General features: G+C 48.2%; 2 protein-coding genes across 2 annotated transcripts in view; one reads left to right on the top strand and one right to left on the bottom strand.

The window, feature by feature from the left end:
- On the top strand, positions 1–9,136 carry LOC144726204 (fatty acid-binding protein, heart-like). The gene is made up of 4 exons (XM_078604702.1): positions 1–154; positions 3,928–4,100; positions 6,775–6,879; positions 7,702–9,136. Exons 1-4 carry the CDS (start codon positions 82–84, stop codon positions 7,753–7,755), a joined length of 405 nt encoding a protein of 134 aa, XP_078460828.1. The 5' UTR covers positions 1–81; the 3' UTR covers positions 7,756–9,136.
- Positions 8,838–19,941, bottom strand: part of LOC144726203 (endoplasmic reticulum-Golgi intermediate compartment protein 3-like) — a 23,157-nt gene continuing 12,053 nt past the window's right edge. The window contains exons 8-13 of the mRNA XM_078604701.1: positions 19,493–19,524; positions 18,334–18,430; positions 11,958–12,022; positions 11,356–11,492; positions 11,052–11,107; positions 8,838–9,726 (exon numbers count right to left, since the gene is read on the bottom strand). Coding sequence (XP_078460827.1) covers positions 9,647–9,726; positions 11,052–11,107; positions 11,356–11,492; positions 11,958–12,022; positions 18,334–18,430; positions 19,493–19,524 — 467 coding nt within the window. The 3' untranslated portion in view covers positions 8,838–9,646. The remainder of the gene's footprint in view (positions 9,727–11,051; positions 11,108–11,355; positions 11,493–11,957; positions 12,023–18,333; positions 18,431–19,492; positions 19,525–19,941) is intronic.

A 19,941-nucleotide genomic window follows, 5' to 3' on the forward strand; every position in this document is an offset into this window, starting at 1 on the left:
TGCCGCAGACCTTGCAGTGTCATCACTCTGCTCGTCTTCTTCCCTCATATCTCCTCGGTCATCTCCGTTGCTCGTGAGACGATGGCTGAGCAATTCTTCGGGACGTGGGATCTCGACGAAAGCCGAAACTTCGACGAATACATGAAGGCAATCGGTAAGAGCTGTCGTCGTGGGGTTCTGGGCTTGATTATTTTTTTTTATAAATAAAAAACCGTCTCTGAAGCGTTCGGTTATCCATGTCGGTCCGTGGCCCGAGCAGTTGCAAGGCACGCGCCTATCAGTGCCGGATTATCCTCGTAGCAAAAGTAGCTACATGTGTAGTAGCTACATATGTAGTAGTAGCACAAGTAGCTACTCACGTGTAGTAGCTACACATGTGGTAGCTACGGGCCCCGCACTTTAAAGGGCCCCGCGCTAAATGCTTTCAAGATATCAATTCCGGTTCAGTGATTCTGCACTTGCTCTATTACTATAGTACTATACCACCTTCAACTTTTATGAACGACTGGCTGTTTATGGTTAGCGATTTGTCGTATTATCCGGCTGTATAGCAAATAAAAAAATACAATTACTTTACTGTGCATGTAAAAAAATTCGTGTTTTAATATTTTTATTTATTTAGGGCCCCTTTATAACAGATGCTACAGGCCCCGCACTAGCTTAATCCGGCACTGAAGCCTATCACAGGTGTAATGTGTTGTTATCATTATTATTATTATTCTAGCATGCGGCAAGTGGGTGTCAAATACGCGTCCCGGTTCACGTTTGTGAGCCACGCGAGAGCTTGGGGAGCAGTGGCGACTGATTCTGAGAGTGGGCCGAGAATGCAGAGGCATGGGTCGCGCTCCATCGAGCGGAGTGGAAATGGCCCCTCTGTTAGGGACGTCCGGTTCATGCGACGATCTCCCGCTTCGATGATTGTGGAACGTGGGTGACTGCTGGTCGGCTTTGGCTTCTGGATAACGGCCCCAGGAATTGAATTGTTGCAGAGAGCGCATGGATATTTGGACAAGAAAAAACTCGAGACCTGACCTGGTTTTTTCCAGGTTTCAGCAGGGGCAACGATTTTTTTTGTTCCATCGGGCAACTGTTTAGGATGCAATCAGTCAGAGTTTCAAGCCCGGCTGGACTGTGGACGCGATGCGTGTGAACAGCGTGCACTCCGTCAATATTACATGACGTTAATACTGGTAGGAACCACCTGGTTACACCAGCCCACAGGGGATTATTGTGTCCGTTCGTCGTGCATCCAAAAATGGGAGGGTTGGGGCTGGGTGGAGAGGGGAGGGTGGGGAGGGGCTGGGTGGCGAGGGGGTGGGGAGGGGCTGGGTGGGGAGGGTGGGGCTGGGTGGAGGGTGGGAGGGGTAGGGCTGGGTGGGGAGGGGCTGGTCACCCCGTGGTGCCCTTATAAAACTCAAGGTTTAACCTACTCACGCCGGCTTGTGCCCGCCCTCACAGTCGGCCATATTTGCGGAATACACCACGCCGCCGTTGACCCTGGCCATTGACCGAGCAACCCAACGTTCCTACCAGCTCCCTCCGCAGGAATGTGTTAGCCACGAGACATGCCCCGTTGCGTTGCTCACCCTCACCTCGCCTGTTCTGATTACTTCCCATCAACCCAGTATCCTGAAACCAGGCAACCGTGAGAGCGTTGTTTCTGTTTCACTTCGGCTCATCCAGTCTTCGGCATGGGGTTCCGAGAGCACAACAGCGGTGATGTTTTATTGCGGTGAACACTTTTTGCGGGCACGTCACACCACGCACTTGAGAGTTCATCCACGTGATGTCGGTACTCCTCGTGTGCTGGGTTCCACTATTCTTTCACCCCTTTACGGGACCTTTTTTATCGACGGGATTTACACACCTACTTGAAATCGAATATGACAAGAGGCCGAAGTGATGGTCTTAGTCGTGCGGATGAGACGACACTCAACAGGTGACCCGTGTGAAGGCTGCGATACCGTCGGCCACTCGCTGCAATCGATGATGCGACTTAACACACATTCCTGGCATGGAGCAAGGTTATGATAGACGCTTGGGAAGAGCGAAAACAAGAGGAACATCCCAAGGTGAATCAGTGTGGTGGTTGAGTGGATGGGCGGGTGAGCGTGAATGAATGGGTGAGTTGGTGGTTAGGTGACTTAGGTGTGTCTGTGTGTGTTGCTGTAATCGTGCAGAATGGTGGTTGAACAAGATAGAGGTGAGTGTTGGATCACCAAGCAGCCTGAGTATCCATGGAATAAAGTGTGCTCATTTCAACGATCTAGGAGGAATAATAATGAAGTGACCGATTGGGATGTCAAAATACAAGATTTGTATTTATTCGGAGGAACAGATATTTATGTTTGTATTAATGTCCAACTTCTTTAGGATCATACGTACCCAACCGTGCTAACCGGGAAGGGCAGCAAACGATGGAGACGAATTGTTTGATTGTTTATCCTACTTGTATTCTCCCCGACGACGCTCACGATTATATTTGGACTACATATCGCAGCGCATGTGCTGGTACGTGGTGAAACATGTGTGTAATGATGAGCACACGACACTCTGAAGCCGACTCCCTGCCACGGACTGTCACCCACAAATTTGTAATTTGGCCACAATGGGACCCTGTCGACTGCACAATGGCCTGTACTCATGCGAATGTCGTCAGGGAGGATCGTGTAATGCGTACCTGGTGGTGAAGTAGATGATGACAATCGTTGCGGTTACTACACCCATCATTGATAACTATTATCCCGGGGCAAGCCGCTGCATTAGGATGGCGTCAGTTTTCAGTTTCTGTTTTCATTTCAGTTTAATTTATTAGGTATCGCCCTGTGAGCCATTCGGCTCGTGAATCAGGTGCAACCGCAACAAACAAAAACATGAACAAGAAAACATCTTAAAGTGACTATGTGACTGAGTGCAAACAGAAAATCCAAGAAACAGCAAAATATTGCATAAGAACCACCGTACACCAACGCTGTGTGCAAAATTCCCAGTGGGATGCAAGTCAAACACCAACAACAACAACCACAATACAACGTAGATTAAGGCCATCAGTCTAACTCCGTACTACAACAAACAAACGTGGCCATCGAACGCGCGCTACCCTGAGACGCCGCTTCACCGCAGCCCTGCAACTGCTCGCTCGTGCAACCTGCTGGCAGAAGGGCCTCGTACACTCGCGCGAACCCCTTTGGGGGTGTTTGGTCTTCTTTTCCACGTGGAACAGACGGTGTTAAAAAAGGGGCCGTCCATAAATGACGTCACGCACCTGGGGGGTGGGGTCAGACATTTGTGACGATAGGGGGGGGGGGGGTTTGAGAAATGTGACGTCCCATCAAAATGCGCAACTTTAAATAAATATAGACATCACGTTCTACTTAATTAAATATACTTTTTAATAAATGTTTTCTCCTACAACATCAGAGTGCAGCGGCACATTAAATACGCACTATAATGACAATAGTTTAAAGCGATTTGAAGCATGTTTTATTTTTTGGGAGGGGGGGGGCAGAGCTTTGTGACGTCATACTCCACCACACGTGATCTGGTGAATCCATTTGTAGTGATGGGTGAACAGACGCGGTGTAGGGGGGCGGGAGGGGATTTGAGAAACTTGCTCCGTTGTTTTAATTGCCGCGGCGAGAGATACAAAGTTTAGTTTCCAATTTCGACATTTTCAATCTATAAATTGAAAACTCATTTCTTTCGAGCTGCTTGTTGTTGTGTCTAGTTTGGTGTTCTTCCCCACACCTCTGATTAGCGTGGTTGGCTACATACGGTGCTAAAGAAGTTTAACATACATACAATCAAACCCTTTGAACTCCGTGAATTGCAAGTTCCGTGTGCTAAACACCACGGCAGCCTCCACCTTACTCGCGCGTGGCTTCTCTCGCGATTTGCCCGCTTAACCCCACACCCGTTTGCGTGCAGGTGTGGGGTTTGCTACCCGCCACGTGGCCGGGATGAGCAAACCCACGACCATCATCAGCGGCAGCGGTGACCGCGTCTGCTTGAAGACTCTGAGCACCTTCAAGAACACGGAGGTGGAGATCCGCCTTGGGGAGCCGTTCGAGGAGACCACGGCTGATGACAGGAGGGTGCAGGTGGGTTCTGTGTGCTGCACATGGGCCCACGACACGTTGCCAGTGCTGATGATATTGTAGTGTCAGAATATCGTCGACGACTGCCGCCATTCGCCACTGAAGTGGCGGAGACGTCACCACGGCGCCTGTGCCAGGCTAGGTGCACTTTGAGGCCACGTGAAGTGTCGAACGCCCGCTGACAGGTCACGGGACAGACCCAGGTGCAATGGGTAGACTGAGATGGCGGGCAGATGTGCCAACTTGAAGTATTTTTCATAATCAACGTTTTTGGGTTTAGATCGCGTTATTTATAAATGTGTCGTAACCCTCCACCACCCGACACGACCAATCAGTAAAAAAGTGTCACGTTGACAAAAGACAAATTAGTTCACTGCTTTAGCCCACCGGTGTGTTGAAGCGCGAAACCACAAAATTTACAATTTGAGTACGACGTTTCGCTGGTAATTGCATCCAGCATCATCAGGCAATTCGCCAGAATGGCGAAAATTCGCCAGAATGGCGAATTGCCCGATGATGCTGGATGCAATTACCAGCGAAACGTCGTACTCAAATTGTAAATCTTGTGGTTTCGCGCTTCAACACACCGGTGGGCTAAAGCAGTGAACTAATTTGTCTTTTGTCAACGTGACACTTTTTTACTGATTGGCCGTGTCGGGTGGTGGAGGGTTACGACACATTTATAAATAACGCGATCTAAACCCAAAAACGTTGATTATGAATAATATTGGTCGCGAAAGCCTACGTGTTAAATTGATGTATTTTAACCGCCTGGCACTCCACTCGTTGTGAGCGTCGCTCCAGTGCCCTCCGTTGTCGTTGGAGCGCGACTGCCTCCAACTTCCCAGTAGCAGCGTCCTTCACGAGCCTTCCTCATGCACTCTCACACCCTCCCCACATTGCTCTGCCTGCAACGCTGACCAGAGGTCGCAAACGGGTTTTGATTCCTTACCCGTACCCGGCCGCACCAGGGTCGCAAATGGGTACACGTACCCGGCCGGTACCCGTTCCCTACACATACCCTACCCGAAATGAGTGACAAACGGTTACTCACCAGTGACTCACGGCCTACCTGTACCCGTACCCGGCCGGGTACCGGGTAGGGTACGGGTATCGGGTACCCGATTGCGACCTCTGACGCTGACCTCAGTCCCACGGTTCGCTTCGACAGCGAAGGCGGCTCGACTGTGGGCAATTTCCAATCATTGGCCATCTCAAATATGAGCCAGCCAACGATGTTCGGCAAGGCACCAAAGGGAGCAGGATTGGGGAACGTTTGAAGGATGAAAATTATGGCCACTGAAAAAGGAGAGGGCTTTTATGAATGTGAGGAGTTGCTTTGAATAAATGAACAATTTCTTCTCTTCACTCATTGCGTCGTCCCCAGGGATGGAAATGGAATGACATCACTAGGGGGACGATCGCCTCAGTGGCGAGTACAGCGTGGGGAATTCTTTTTTTATTGAGAAGCCACCGGAAGCTATGCACTTTTAAGTCATCGAGATTGAAATTAATGTCTTTAAGAACTGCTTTTTGTGTTTAGTTTGTTGTCCTTCCACCGCAACTCCGATTAGCACGGTTAGCGACATACGGTGCGAAAGAAGTTCAACACGTAACACGCATTAGGCTTGAAATCCTGAAATCACCACTTGAATGCCATCTATCCGGTCCTGCAGTCCAAATGGGGCACGTCTGTCAAATTCACCATGCTCCTCCGGCCTCTGTTCACATAGCAGCGGAGATGGGGGCACCCACCGTAATCATTTATTGAAACAATTTCAACCCGGAAAATGAATCCCTTGGGATGGACATGTCTCGTTCGCAACAGTGTCCAGGGTGTCAGTTCACACACACAGCGAACATGTAATGACGCCTAATGGCACGTATACAACAGACACGTATACAACAGTTAAAACACAAAGCGAACGTATAAATGACACGTACACAACACACATGCTCTTTTGTAATGTTGATGACCCAAGTGACTCTCACAAATGAGAATATCCTGGTCCATTTGAGTGCTGGTGGCACCGTGGTTTGCGCGCCGAGCTCCAACCCTGGCGACTCGCGTTTGAATTTAAATTCTCGTTCACGGTTAAAGTCAGTGGCCAATTTTTATTTTTATTTATTTTTATCAGGTAAGGCCCACTGAGGTACACAGCTCTCTTTCAGAAGCGACCTGACCGCAAATGATAGCTCAACGAAGTGGCTTATCACGTGAAAATGTAAAGCAGCCAAATACTATCCTCGAAATGCACGTTGATTTTTAATTCTAGATTTGAAGTTTTCGTGACTGCAAGGATCCATACTTTTTGGGGTTTTTCGGTAAAGTCACGTAGGGAAAAACTGGAGGACCCAGAGAAAAATCCATACGACCACAGGAAGAATATGCAAACTCGAAATATTACAGGCGTCAGGGTCGGGATCGAACCCACGCCCTCCTGCATAGCATCGGTGTGCCGGAGGTAAGCGTGTGAAGAGAAAGAAGCCAGACAGGGGGGTCGGGGAGGGGTTCGCCCAACTCACGGTGTGGCTGGGGAACGCAAAAACTTGGATTCCTCGCGGAGCCTCCAGACACGCAGAGCGGTCGCGCCTGCCCACCATCACGCACCGCTCCCGTGCCAGGCACTCGAGGCCCGTGGGGGATATTTGCGTGTGTGCTGCGTGCCTCCCCCAGAGTGTGGTCACCGTGGAGGAGGGGAAACTCGTGCAGGTGCAGAAGTGGGATGGCAAGGAGACGCGCCTTGTGAGAGAGGTCTCAGGGCCTGACAAGCTTATCCTGGTACCATATTCACATCCACAAACTTACACACAGACACACGCACATAAACCCACAGATACACACCCACAAACCCACACACATATCCACCCACAAACCCACATACAGACACACGCACACCCACATACCCACCCACAAACCCACAGACACACACCCACATACCCACCCACCCACAAACCCACAGACACACACCCACCCACAAACCCACCCACACACAGACACACGCACATACCCACCCACAAACCCAGACACACGCACAAACCCACCCACAAACCCACACAAACCTACCCACACCCATCTCCCCACAAATCTACCTACCTGCCTACTCATGCACATTCCTGAGATACATACTTACATTTATGAATGTGTGATGGAGTTAAACTCAGGTTATAGTCGAAAATAATGCATACTTATTAACATCCCAATATAGGTTTAGACTTAAAACTTTCGTTACTGCAGGAATTCATATTCTTGGTTCTTTCGGTAAAGTCACGTAGATAGAAAACAAAAATCAAAAGCAAGAAGACCGCTTGTGTTGCGATCGAAACGTCGTGGGTTTTTTGCTTTTAATTTAGATTTTTGTTTTCTATGTGACTTTACTGAAAGAACCAAGAATATCCCAATATAGGACCCCAGAACTTGGGCGATTGTTGGCACCCCTTTTGGTTGCCTTCCCGCTTGTCTGGCGTCCCGGAACCCTGAGAAAAATAAAATAAAACCTGCGCGCATGACAAAATTTGCGGTTTTTCGGAATGCACTTTTCATAAATAACACTACGTAACATACGTTTTTTTAAATATTGAGGTGTTGTATTTCTCGTTACAGACATGCACCATGGGCAACGTGGTGGCTACGCGCACCTACCACAGGGCAGCATAGCTGCTGCAGCAGCCCATCACCAACAAGACACCTGCCCGACCTATCCAAATAGCTGTAGCCTGCTTCACGCAAACATTCAAATATAGGAGCAGAGTTTTGGGCGACCGATGTAAACGGAGTGTTACCCCCCCCCCCCTCGCTCTCTCTCACGCGAGAGTTTGCTCCGGGTGCTCTTGATTGGGACACCGTTAACATGTTACATAACAAAATAATCACGTGTCATTCCGGAAAATATTAAATAAGGGTACAATATGCTTCTTACACGTCCCTCCAGATAAAACAAAATTGTAACCAAACAGGGTTCTTGCCTGTAAGCTTTTTATGGATATGAGGAGGCGAATTGCGAGTTTAGTAATTGTGACTAGTTAGCAAAGCACTCGTACGCAGCCAAGCGCAAACTTGAGGAATCCTGCTGAGTAGCATGAACAGAAATCAAGATCGAGACAACGCCCTGAAGCTGTCAAAGCCGCAGCACCTCGCGATCCTCCGCCAGATCCCAAGGACTTTACACCAACAAGGCAACTTCAGTCGAGTGGAAACACACGAGATGGCTTTCATGCGATACCAATAGCTGCACTAAACTAACAGACACACTAGCCAGGTTGCTGCAACAACAACCGCCATTCGCTACGACGTGGCGGTGACGTCACCACGACGCTTGTGCCACGCCACACACACACGTCTGGTAATGCGAATTGCTGGGTGAACGGAAGGAGCGGTTTTCGAGAGATTTACGAAACTTTTCCCGTTGTTTCAACTGTCAGGCCAGGAGATGGAGTCGAACCATCGACCTCTGGGTGGCAGGTCCCAGTGTGCCGCTAACCGTTACCTACGGCGGCTACCGTCGTTGCTCAGTTAAAAAGGTAAAAATGTCAAAAGCTCGTTGCTGGACATGTCTAACGCATGTGGCAAATCGGTAACCCCTTTTTTATTCGTGCAGGTTCCATGCAGAAATGCTAAAACAACAAACACATTTTTTACAACCCTAAACAATTGCCGTTCCTTTAAAAAAAAAAAGGTTTTGTGATTTAATTCAAACCGATCGGAGTGATGTTTGCAAATACAAATGCGAAAATAAGCGATTTCAACAGCGTCTGCAAATGCAACTTTATTCCCCGGCGCTGCAGCCCAAAAGCAAATGCAGAACTCATCGAATGAAAATGTTGCACGCGACATTGCAGGAAAATTGCACTGAATGCATTTTTAAAATTCCAACCACCCCAAAAAATGTTACTGAACAAAATGGCCATAATTTAACACAAAATATACCCAACTTATTTCTGCTCTGCACACAATCATTACCCATATTCATTGTGGTATGAAATATAACATCTTGCTTACAATAAATTATGTTGGTGTATAAAGACCTGCCAGTCTATAATCATCGTGTCTGCTTATTTATTGTTACTTATGATCTCCACAACGGCGCTAATGGTCATTTGCGGCATTGTGTATTTATACAATGTTGTGCCGAACGAGGACCCATATCAGAGGGTCGTTTGCCGAAACACATCTGGTAGTTCACCAGCATTGGTGCAGGCAAAGCCTGACCTGCTGATGTGGACGCAGAGTGTCAACACCCGCCCAGAGTTTGCTTTTTGCGTGGAGCCAATGCTACCGAAATAATGCACTGCCAAAAAGGCCACGTGGCTAATGGAATGTGTACATTTTATACTTGTTTTATGTGGAGACGCGGGTTTATACGTGGAGGAGGAGGTGTACTGACTGCTTATTGACATTCACCAAATGCACTGTTCTGGCCGTAAGTGCAACCTTTCCACAGGAAAAAAATAAATTCAAATAAAAAAGGGACGTTTAGAAAAGGCAGGCCTGCTTGTTGGACTTAGCTGCTCAGATTGTTGACGAGGCAAAGCCCTCGGTGTGCGCTAATTCAGGAAGCCTTGCCAAGCTCCATCTTCTGTTGGATGGCACGTGTTGAGTGGTAGATGAAGCTGTCGATCAACCCAGCCACTGGGTAGGAAGATGGGAGGGGAAGAGACACGGAGGTCAGAAACGAGATGTTCATGTGCGAGCCACTGGAGTGTAAGAAATGCTGGGCACGCATAGCACATCATGGCGGAGGTGTCTTAGGAAACGTAAACTGAAAATTACAGACAGACACCTTAACTCTGGATTTGAAATTTTCGTGACTGCAAGGATTCATACTCTTTGTTTTTTTCGGTAAAGTCACGTCGGTAAAAAATTTAAATAAGTTAAATCACGACGTTTCGAAGACGGAGGCTTGCATTGCCTCCGAAATGTTGTGATTGAATTTATTTTAATTTTTTACCAACGTGACTTTACCGAAAAAAACAAAGAGTAAGACACCTTAACGTAGAAGTGCCGTGGTGCCACGGTTATTGCGCTCGACTCGTGATGCAGACGTTGATGGTAAAATGCCGTCTCCCGGCACAGCAGTTGAAACAATGGGGTAAAGTGTGGGGTAGGCCTTCGAGTAGTAGACTAAACACCCGGCAGCGTTTGCTCGAATTGGGAGGCCCTTGTCCAAGCAGTTGTCCGAGCGAGTAACTACAGGGCTGCACCTTTGGGTTTTCCAAAACATTCGTTTGAATGTTGTGATGATATTTTAACAGAACAATGTGCAACTTGCTTTGTTGGTGTGCAGACCACGAACTCACTCCAGGTCAGTTGCTCTCTGGCAGTCACTTTCATATCACTCTGCATTGCTATGGTGACCGTTCATGTGAAATTCACTCATTGATTCCGCCACTTACGTTGAGGACTCAGTCGACTGTTTCATCTCATCCGTACTTTGTTCACCCACCGTAATATGCAGGTTGCAACAGCATACTCCCTCACCCACCTACTCACTCACTCCCTCACCAACCTACTCACTCCCTCCCTCAACCAATCAACCAACCACCCACCCACTCCCTCATTCACCCACTCACTCCCTCAATCCTTCCGTCACCGACCCACTGACTCGCTCATTTTCTTACCCACCAAACCCGCCACACCGCAGGTCACCTCACTTCTCTTCTTTCTGCCTCTTCCCTCGCACCGCTCCCCTTTGGCATTCAATCGGCCACCATCTGGTTCCCCTAATCTCTCACAATAGCCTTGCTCAATCCGAGACCTGCATCGGCTCGTCACCCTGCTGCAACTTTGATAGGACGATTTGTTTTGTTTCTGGCCGCGTGACACTTTGCACCTGTTCGCAGCAACTAAGTAACGAAAAATTACGTAAAAAAAAATCTTTGTTTTGAGTGGGGCTATTGTGAGTGTTTGAGGGGGGGGGGGCTATTGTGAGGGTTTGAAGGGGGAGTGAGCAGCACCTGTAAAAACGCCCCCCACGATGGCACAGACGCCAGTCAGGAAGTGCAGAAACGACCTACAACGGCACATAACAGTTCATCAGACAATTCACCTCCTTCCCACATCGGGGAATGTCCACATGTACGCGTGCATCATCACGTGCCGTCACGTCTCCATAAGTGCCAACTGACACCTCTGTGCACCATTGCAAGTTAGACGACGTTCCATCTCAGGGGATTCATTTTTCAGGCGAAATGTTTTTTGTTTAAAATCACTTCTGACGACGGTGATGGCAGCGATGTTGATGTCGCCCCGGCTCCTTACCGGTGCTTCTCGGTGAGCCGAACCATCATGGGCGAGAGCTCATATTGGACGAACACGCCGGGCAGCCCCGACTCCACCGATCCACTGCCAATGGCCTTCACATGCTGCGTCACCGAGAACTGATTCGTCCGCACCACCTACAGTGCCACACACATCACCACAGCATCACCCATCACCACCTACCGTGCCACACAAATCACCATAGCATCCACCCATCACCACCTAGTGCTCCAGAGATTACTAACAGCATCACCCCATGAAGACAATCAGGCATTGTTAATTAGAAATAAGGCGAGTTTTAAAACCAAATGTTCATTATGAGATGGTCAAAGTTATTTTCTGCTCAAATGAGCATTTCATAACCGTGCAGAACCAGTGGTGGATGTTACATATTCCTCTGGCAGGGGCAAGTTTACCCATAGGACGACCACTCTTGATCTTCCCCACGTAAGGGAGGGATGTTAGGTTGAAATTATGCGCTCCCAAAAAGGCCGTGTGGCCGATGAGAAGTGAAAAAAATACATACATGTCGGGTGAGATGGAAGCGATGTGTATGGTTTGCGAATGTATTTTGAATATCCAGGATACGTGGCATGACTCACCTCCCCATTCACTCGCACATACACAGTTGGAACAATCTTCACGAAATACTGAAACATCATGGAGCCTGCAGAGCGCACAAACACACAATAGTTTGTCGAGGCATGTGCCGAGTTAGTTCATAATAACATTGGCACAGTGCACAATGGGGATGGGTGATGTGGCCAGGACCATGCAAAGATGCCTTTAACGTCTCCCCAATGTTCATATATACACATGGCACAATATACTCATTTAGGGTTAAGTCAACCTAGGAGATGCAAATTACTGGTTCAGACGCCCCTTACTGTTGGGAGTCAGCCACGGCTGGGATGTAATCTCATAGCACAGTGTGCTAACCACTCTGCACCAGCGCTCCCATACAAAGCAAAGATCCCCCGTATAGCCTTAACAGACTGTAGGGGCAAGTGCTGTTAGCAAGCACCTATGAAGGCCGGAACGGCACACGAGGGGGTGGGTGGCCAGCACCACGCCCGACCGCCTTTGTCTCCCCAGTGGCGATGTTTACACACCGCACCAGGTACTCATTTCAGGCCGAGTCGACCTAGGGGAGGCCCAGGACCGGTTCAGATAATCGTCACTGGAGTTGGCCGTGAGCAGGAATCGAACCCGGGTCGCCAGGTTCATAGCGCAGCGCGCTAACCGCTACACCACCGCTCCCATACACACATTTGTATACATACATACAACAGCCCACCACATTGCCACGATGCTTGCAACAGGTTAAACCCATTGAGGCTATCACACGATGTGTGGAAGGCTCACTGACAGGAGATCCCAGAACAGACCCCCAGGTGTTATGGGGTTAACGAAGTTGACTTTGCTAACTTTCTGCGTTCCGTTGTGAGCATCGCTGCTCTGCCATGCGTTGCTGTTGGAGAGTCCGACGCGTCACAAAGACATGCAGAGCATATTGAAGTGCGTCTATAAAGCTGAACTGATAATGCAAAGTAACAGAGCAGTGTACATATTGAAGAATGCTTTGAATCAATAGGTACTCCCTCGTATGACATGGTTCAGAAACAGCATGGTCATGGACGAAACACGGAAAACTAAAACTGAAAAGTGTGCAAAGCATCGAGAGACATGCTTGGAACTACACCGAGAGAGGGGCACACGTGGACCAAACAACGCACGCAGGTGAATCACATCGTACAAAATATTTGTCAAGGTCAGTGGGCTCGGGCAAGACAAGTCACGGCGAGACGGAATGATGGCAGCTGGTCTAGAATAATGACGGGAGTGCAAGGCCGAGGATCGGAACGCGTCCGTGCAGAAGTCCGCCGAGGACATTTAGCGATGACATCAGGTCATATAGATGTTTACACAGTTGCGGAGCACAGACCTAAAGGCCAAAAACTAGGGAGACAAATTCAGCCGAGCATGGTGCTGGCCACCCAAACCCTCATGTGCCGTTCTGGCCTTCATAGGTGCTACTCGCTAACAGCACTTGCCCCCTACGGTCTGTTAAGGTCAGAGGGAAGTCCTTGTGTGTGTCCTTGTGTGTTTGTGTTTGTCAAAGCGCGCGCGTGTGTCTTTGTGCGTGAGTAATGGTAGACTTATAGGTGGTCTCAACCTCCCCACGATTAATGTGGCGTAAATGCCGTATGGAGTCTTAGCTCATTTAATTTCTAGAACTGTGTACGCTTTTTTGTACTCAGACCCCTGGCCCCAAAGCAGCTCATATAAACATAAACAGAGAATGCACCTCCTTTGCATATCCCCGCACATTATATATATAAAAAAGTATTTTTTCCACTTCCCATCGGTCAGGGCCTTTTCTTCTTCTTCTTTAGTGCTGCCTAACGGCGTGTGCGACTTCACGATGATATTGGTCCCGGTCTAGCACGGCGTGTAGAGTTTGTGCTGTTGTTAATTGTAGCCATGTTTTGATGTTACTGAGCCATGTCGTTTTTGGCCGTCCTGGTCGTTTTTTCCCTTCGATTTTTCCTTCCAGGATTTGCTTTAATAGCTGGTATTTGTGGTCGTTTCGGGCAATGTGGCCTAGGTAGTAACACTTCCTGCTAATGATGGTCTTCAGCAGTTGCCTGTCAGTGCCCATATCTTGCAGAACTTGTGTATTGGTGGTTTTGGCTGTCCATGGGATTTTCAGCATTCTTCGATACAGCCACATCTCGAAAGCTTCGAGCCTTTTTGTTGCTGTTATTGTCAGTGTCCACGTCTCTACTCCGTACAGCAAAATTGACCAGATGTAGCATTTCAGTGTGCGCAGTTTCAGTGATGTACTCAAGTTGCGGTCTGCAAGGAGTGTTTTCCATTTAATAAATGCTTGCCTTGCTTGTTCAATTCTGCTCTTGATTTCGACTTCATGGTTCAACTGATCGTCAATGATTACACCAAGGTATTTAAATCGGTGTACTTGTTCCAATTTTTCGCTGCCAAGCTTGATTGTTATTTCGCTTGTAGTTCGGCTGACCGTCATAACCTTTGTTTTTCTTTTTATTAATTCGTAAGCCCCATATTTGACTCTCTGTGGCAACCTCGTCCAAGATTTGTTGTAGGTCTTGTTCCGAATCGGCCAGCAGTGCAGTGTCGTCGGCATACCTGATGTTGTTGATGTATTGTCCATTGACTTTAATACCAATGTTTTTATCTGCTAGTGTTCGATCAAAAATCTGCTCCGAGTAGATGTTGAAAAGACTGGGTGAAAGTGGGCAGCCTTGTCGTACACCTTTTTGGATTGGTGTTTGGTCTGTCAATTCGTTGTCATATCGGAGTTGGGCTGTTTGCTTCCAATAAAGAGCAATGATGAAGTTGATGTCGTTTTTATCTAGTCCCAGTTGTTTTAATAGAGCTGCTAGTCGGTCGTGGTCGACTGAGTCAAAGGCTTTCTCGTAATCTATGAAGCAGATGTACACTTCTTTCTGATGTTCGTAGCATCGCTGTAGTAGTATCTGTAGACAGAAGATTGCTTCTCTTGTGCCTAGTCCTTTGCAGAAGCCAAACTGTGTGTTCTTCAATGCATTTTCGCATGTGGAGCGTATGCGCTGTTGGATCACCTTCAGGAAGACTTTCAGCACGTGGCTCATCAAGCTTATCAGTCTGTAGTCCTCGCATTTCCGGCTTGTTGCTTTCTTTGGTATGGCCACAAAGATGGATTGTAGCCAGTCGGATGGAATTTTATTGCCATTGTATATTTGATTGTACCAATTAGTCAGTTGTCGTATGTTGTTACTGTCTAATAGTTTGAGCAATTCTACATGGATTGTGTCGGGCCCGCACGCTTTGCTGGACTTAGCTGTTTTGATTGCATGTTCTACTTCTGATGTTAAAATGTGTAGAGCGTCTTTCAACATCTGTTGGTCTTTTTCTGCAGGTGTTCTCATGGCGCCATAGAGCTTGTGTATATAGTTTGTCCAGGTGTCCATTTTTTCTTGTTTATTTAGGATTGGTTGGTTGTTGTCCGCATACAAGGTAGCTGTTGGGGCTGGTCTGTAGATGTTACCAGCTTCTTTGAGCTTCTTGTGCAGAGTAAAATTGTCATGTTTTTTAATTAGTTCTTCAATCTCGGCGCATTGTTCTTCCAGCCACTTTTCTTTTGCCTGTCGGATTGCTTCTCTGATCTTCTGTTGCATTTGTTTGTACTTCTCCAAGTTGTTGTTTTTGTACATTCTTCGTTGGCTCATTAGATCGAGAATACAATGTGTCATCCATCGTTGTTTCTTTTTCGGTGGCTGATGTCCCAGCATGACTTCTGTTGTTTCTGTGATGCATTGTTTGAACGAGCGCCAGTACTCCTGAACATCTGCTGTTTCTGTTGTTATTGAGCGGATGCTATCGTTGAGATGTTGCTGTACTTGTCTTTTATCGGCGCTGTTCTTCAGTTTCTCCAGGTCTGCTCGTCTCGTCTTTGTACATTGTATTGATCGCAATTTGAGTCTTATTGTAGCTGTTACTGGGTTATGATCTGACGATATATCGGCTCCAGGGTAGGTTTTTGCTGTAATCACACTGGACTTAAACCTGATGTTAATTAGGATATAATCGATTTGGTTCCTGACGATGTTGTTGTCGGAGTCTTGCGGCGAGGTCCACGTGTACAGTCGTCGAGGTGGTAATTGGAACCACGTGTTAGCAATACTGAAACGTTCTTCTTGGCAGAATTGAACCAGTCTGTCGCCTCGTTCATTCCTTGTTCCTAGTCCGTGTTCTCCGACAATGTTCTGCATTCGACCGTGGCCAACCTTGGCGTTGAAATCGCCGAGGATTATAGTGATGTCTTGCTTCTTCAGCGGCTTCAGCGTGTTGGTTAGTTGCTCATAGAACGATTCGATTTCATGATCTTGTTTATCTGCTGTTGGAGCATAAACCTGTAGAATGTTCACGTTGACTTTGTTGCCTGCTAATTGTAGTAGTGCTATTCGTTCTGATACTGGGGTTAAGTTGTTGACTTTATTCGCTAATTTCTTGTGTACTATAAAGGCGACACCGTATGTTTGTTTGGTGTTTTCTTCTCCTCCGGAGCAGAAGATGTGGTGTTCGCTCGATATAAACTTTTTTGTTCCAGGCCATTTAGTTTCGCTTAGACCGATTATGTTGATTTTAAGTCGATCCATTTCTTGTATGACATTGGCTAGTTTTCCTGCTTGAAGTAAACTTTTAACGTTCCAAGTTGCTACTTTGAAAGGGTTCTTTGACACAAGCTCGGAGATTCTTAGCACCCCTGTCCTATTTAAAGGACGCCGATACTCAGGGCCTTTGTTGATTTTGCTTGTCATCATTGAAGTTTTCAAGGGAGAAATAATCCAAGTAGTTTCCCGTTGCTTTCTTGGATCACCATTTATTTGAAAAGGTCATGTGGGGACCTTTCGAAACGGGTTTTGTCTGACGTCTCCACTGAAGTCTTCCCGCCTTGGGTGACCCTTCTGAGAGCACTAGGCTCTCGACGGTATAGCGATCAGCTTCTCAGACGTACACAAACTCTCTCGCCGCGTTAAGGCACCGTTTCTCGAGAGAACAGGGCCTTTTAGAAGTGCATAATGTCAGCACCTTTGGTCCAATATAAGCACACTTGTGACCTGTGTTGACACCCATTGTCTCATCAGGAGAGCCGGGCTTCCTTAAACCAATGCTGGTGAATGCCAGACTTTTATAGGCAAGGGCGTTCCGTACGAGAAATGGGCATTTGAGCACAGGTTTGTTCCGAGAAGGATACTGGGGATTTCGTGGCAAGGTAGGATAAGCAACTTGGAGGTTCGAGAAGAGAACGTTGCAGCCAGGTGTTTTCGATACATTGAGGCAAGGCCGCTGTGCTTGGTTGGGACAAGCGTGCATGATGGAGGAGGATAAAGTAGGCAAACTGGGAGGTTGGGAAGAAAGTCTATGTATGTGTAGGGGTGTTACGGGAGGGAAACGGACAAGCACACAGGGGTGTCCACATCCACGTCCGCAAACGGTTACCACCCTGGGGGGCTGTGGGGGGGATGCTGGGATCCCACACAGCCCCACCCCTCGGTGGCAAGTTGGTATAAAAGGCGGGGAGCGAGAGAGCTCGAGGAGTAGTGTTGGGGAGCTAAGGAGCGAAGAGCCAGTGAAGACTGAAGACCGGCAGATAGGCCCTGGAACTCCTCTGACTCGCCATCCTTCTCCGGACCGAGCAGAGCAAGCCAGTGGGGCGGCCCCAGAGCCTCAGAGCCGATGTTCTTCTAAGAGCAGGCTCTGTCTGGCTGGGTGTCGTGACCTGTGCCTTGACCAGGGCCAGGTCAGATAGCCTCCCCTAGCACACTTAGCGGAGGAGCAGAACAGTTGGGCAGATAGCCGAGGGGTGTATCCCAGTCCAGTACGGGTGAAGGGGCCGTTACCCCTTCGAGTGTTGTATACGTTGCCCTGTGCCGGGTGTAAAGTTATAATAAATAGTGTGCCTCGACTACACCGTCTTTGTTGCTTGTGAACCCACTACATATGTGGGTGAGTGCTATAAATATGAATAGACAGGATGGGAGTAGTGCCGACTGTGGAGACAGGCACCGGAGTGATCTCTACGAGTCCGACAAGCAAAGGGAAGAGAAGACCTAAAACCATTTTGTGGGATACTGTTAGAGGCAGATATTGCGTGTCGTGCGTTTACTGTGCAATAGCTGCGAAATCTGACCGAGCATAGAACCGTTGGTAGAAAGGTGCGGTAGTAGAAATAGCTTTCGCTATGACATCTTGAACTTGCCACTGGAACCTGACCATCCCACTACTCGCCGCCAGCATGAACCATTACTCGAGTGTCTAGATCTCAAGAGGTAGGCAGCAGAGAGCGGGTACACACCAACACCACGCTGATCGATAAGCTATGTTCATGTAGGCCTGGCTCCAACCCAAACCTTATTCCTCCCGTTACAAGTCAACTACCTTCCATGTGTAACCCACCTTCCACCGCAGCCGCGTTCGTCCCATCAAGGGGGTTGATTATGCCCGGATACTCTTGGCCGAAGGACAGATGCTTGATGTGATGCGTCAGGTTGAACTGCATGGGAGAAGCGGTGACGACGGGAGTTAAGTTACAAACAGTGAAAAGCTGTGATTGAGCAACGCGGTTAACACACAGCGGCATTGCGTTCACGGCTCGCTGCAGAGGTTTGTGGTTTGAAGCTGGTATGCCGCCACGATTAATAGTACGGCTTCACCATTCTTGCCCGATGAAGCTGATTGTAATTATCAGCGAAACGTCGGACTACTCAAATTTTAAAATGCTGTTGATTTTCTCTTCAGCACACCGGTGGGCTAAAGAAGTCAATTAATTTGTCCTTTGAAAACGTGACACATTTTTTACTGTTTGGCCCGTGTCGGGTGGTGGAGGGTTACGACACATTTATAAATAACGCGATCTGACCCAAAAACTTATATTATGAATAATATTGGTCGCGAAAGCCTACGTGTTAAATTGAGTACGGTGTACGTCAGGGTTGTTTGTAAACGGTAACCGGTAAACAGGCAAGAACTCTCAAGAGTTACCAGTGCTCAAAGTCAAATGTGGGATCACCATTTCCAGTGGAATTGTTCACAATAAAGGCACCGATTGGTGACACGTGAACGTACAAACGGCACAGCGGCTCACGTCACGGCACGGTACGTTCAACCTTGCTTCTCGGTTGGAAAGTAAACGTTGCAACCCTCCCAGCGCTTGCTTGCTCACACAACTGCTGGAAGCAGGGCCTGCACAAGAGAGAGTTCTAGAATGTAATTGGCCTGTGCTTCCTTGTAGGACCATGGAAAGCCCGATAATTTCTCAGTTGAATAGGTAAAAATATCGTTTATTGGCAGACATTTTTTGTAAATGCGTGTCAATCTACTGAGGTTTGTTTTATTTCATTTTACGCGGTTACCGTTGATGCAAAAACACCAACATTAACCACTCTAGTGTCTAGAATTCAAGAGGTTGGCAGCAGAGAGTGGGGACACACTACCACCATGCTGGTCAAGAGGTAATGTTCATGCAGGCCTGGCTCCAACCCTGCTCTCTTACTTGATTCAAGGTAAGTTTGGACATTAATGGGAAAACGCCAACCCAAACCTCGCCACAACTTACCTTCTCAGAGCCAAACGTCTGCAGGTCATGGACTGAAAGAAGGGGAACACAAGGGCATCATTACCATTAAAGCAACTGACACAGAGACTTTAATACTGGTAGGAACCTCCTGGTTACACCAGCCCACAGGGGATTATTGTGTCCATCCGTCCGTCCGTCGTGCAGGGAGGGGCTGGGAGGGGAGGGATGGGCTGGGTGGGGAGGGGAGGGTGGGGAGGGGCTGGGTGGGGAGGCTGGGTAGGGGAGGGTGGGGAGGGGCTGGGTGGGGAGGGTGGGGAGGGGCTGGGTGGGGAGGGTGGGGCTGGGTGGGGAGTGGGAGGGGTAGGGCTGGGTGGGGAGGGGCTGGTCACCGCGTGGTGCCCTTATAAAAATCAACGTTTAACCTACTCACGCCGGCTTGTGCCCGCCCTCTCAGTCGGGCATATTTGCGGAATACACCACGCCGCCGT

This window comes from Lampetra planeri, chromosome 23 (genome assembly GCF_965212315.1).
Source record: "Lampetra planeri chromosome 23, kcLamPlan1.2.h2, whole genome shotgun sequence".
NCBI classification, from domain to species: Eukaryota; Metazoa; Chordata; class Hyperoartia; order Petromyzontiformes; family Petromyzontidae; genus Lampetra; species Lampetra planeri.

Excerpts from the sequence above, each read along its gene's own strand:
- LOC144726204 (XM_078604702.1), top strand. The coding sequence starts at position 82 with ATGGCTGAGCAATTCTTCGGGACGTGGGATCTCGACGAAAGCCGAAAC. Across the intron at positions 155-3,927 it reads CGAATACATGAAGGCAATCG|GTGTGGGGTTTGCTACCCGC; the intron begins GTAAGAGCTGTC and ends GTTTGCGTGCAG. Across the intron at positions 4,101-6,774 it reads CTGATGACAGGAGGGTGCAG|AGTGTGGTCACCGTGGAGGA; the intron begins GTGGGTTCTGTG and ends TGCCTCCCCCAG.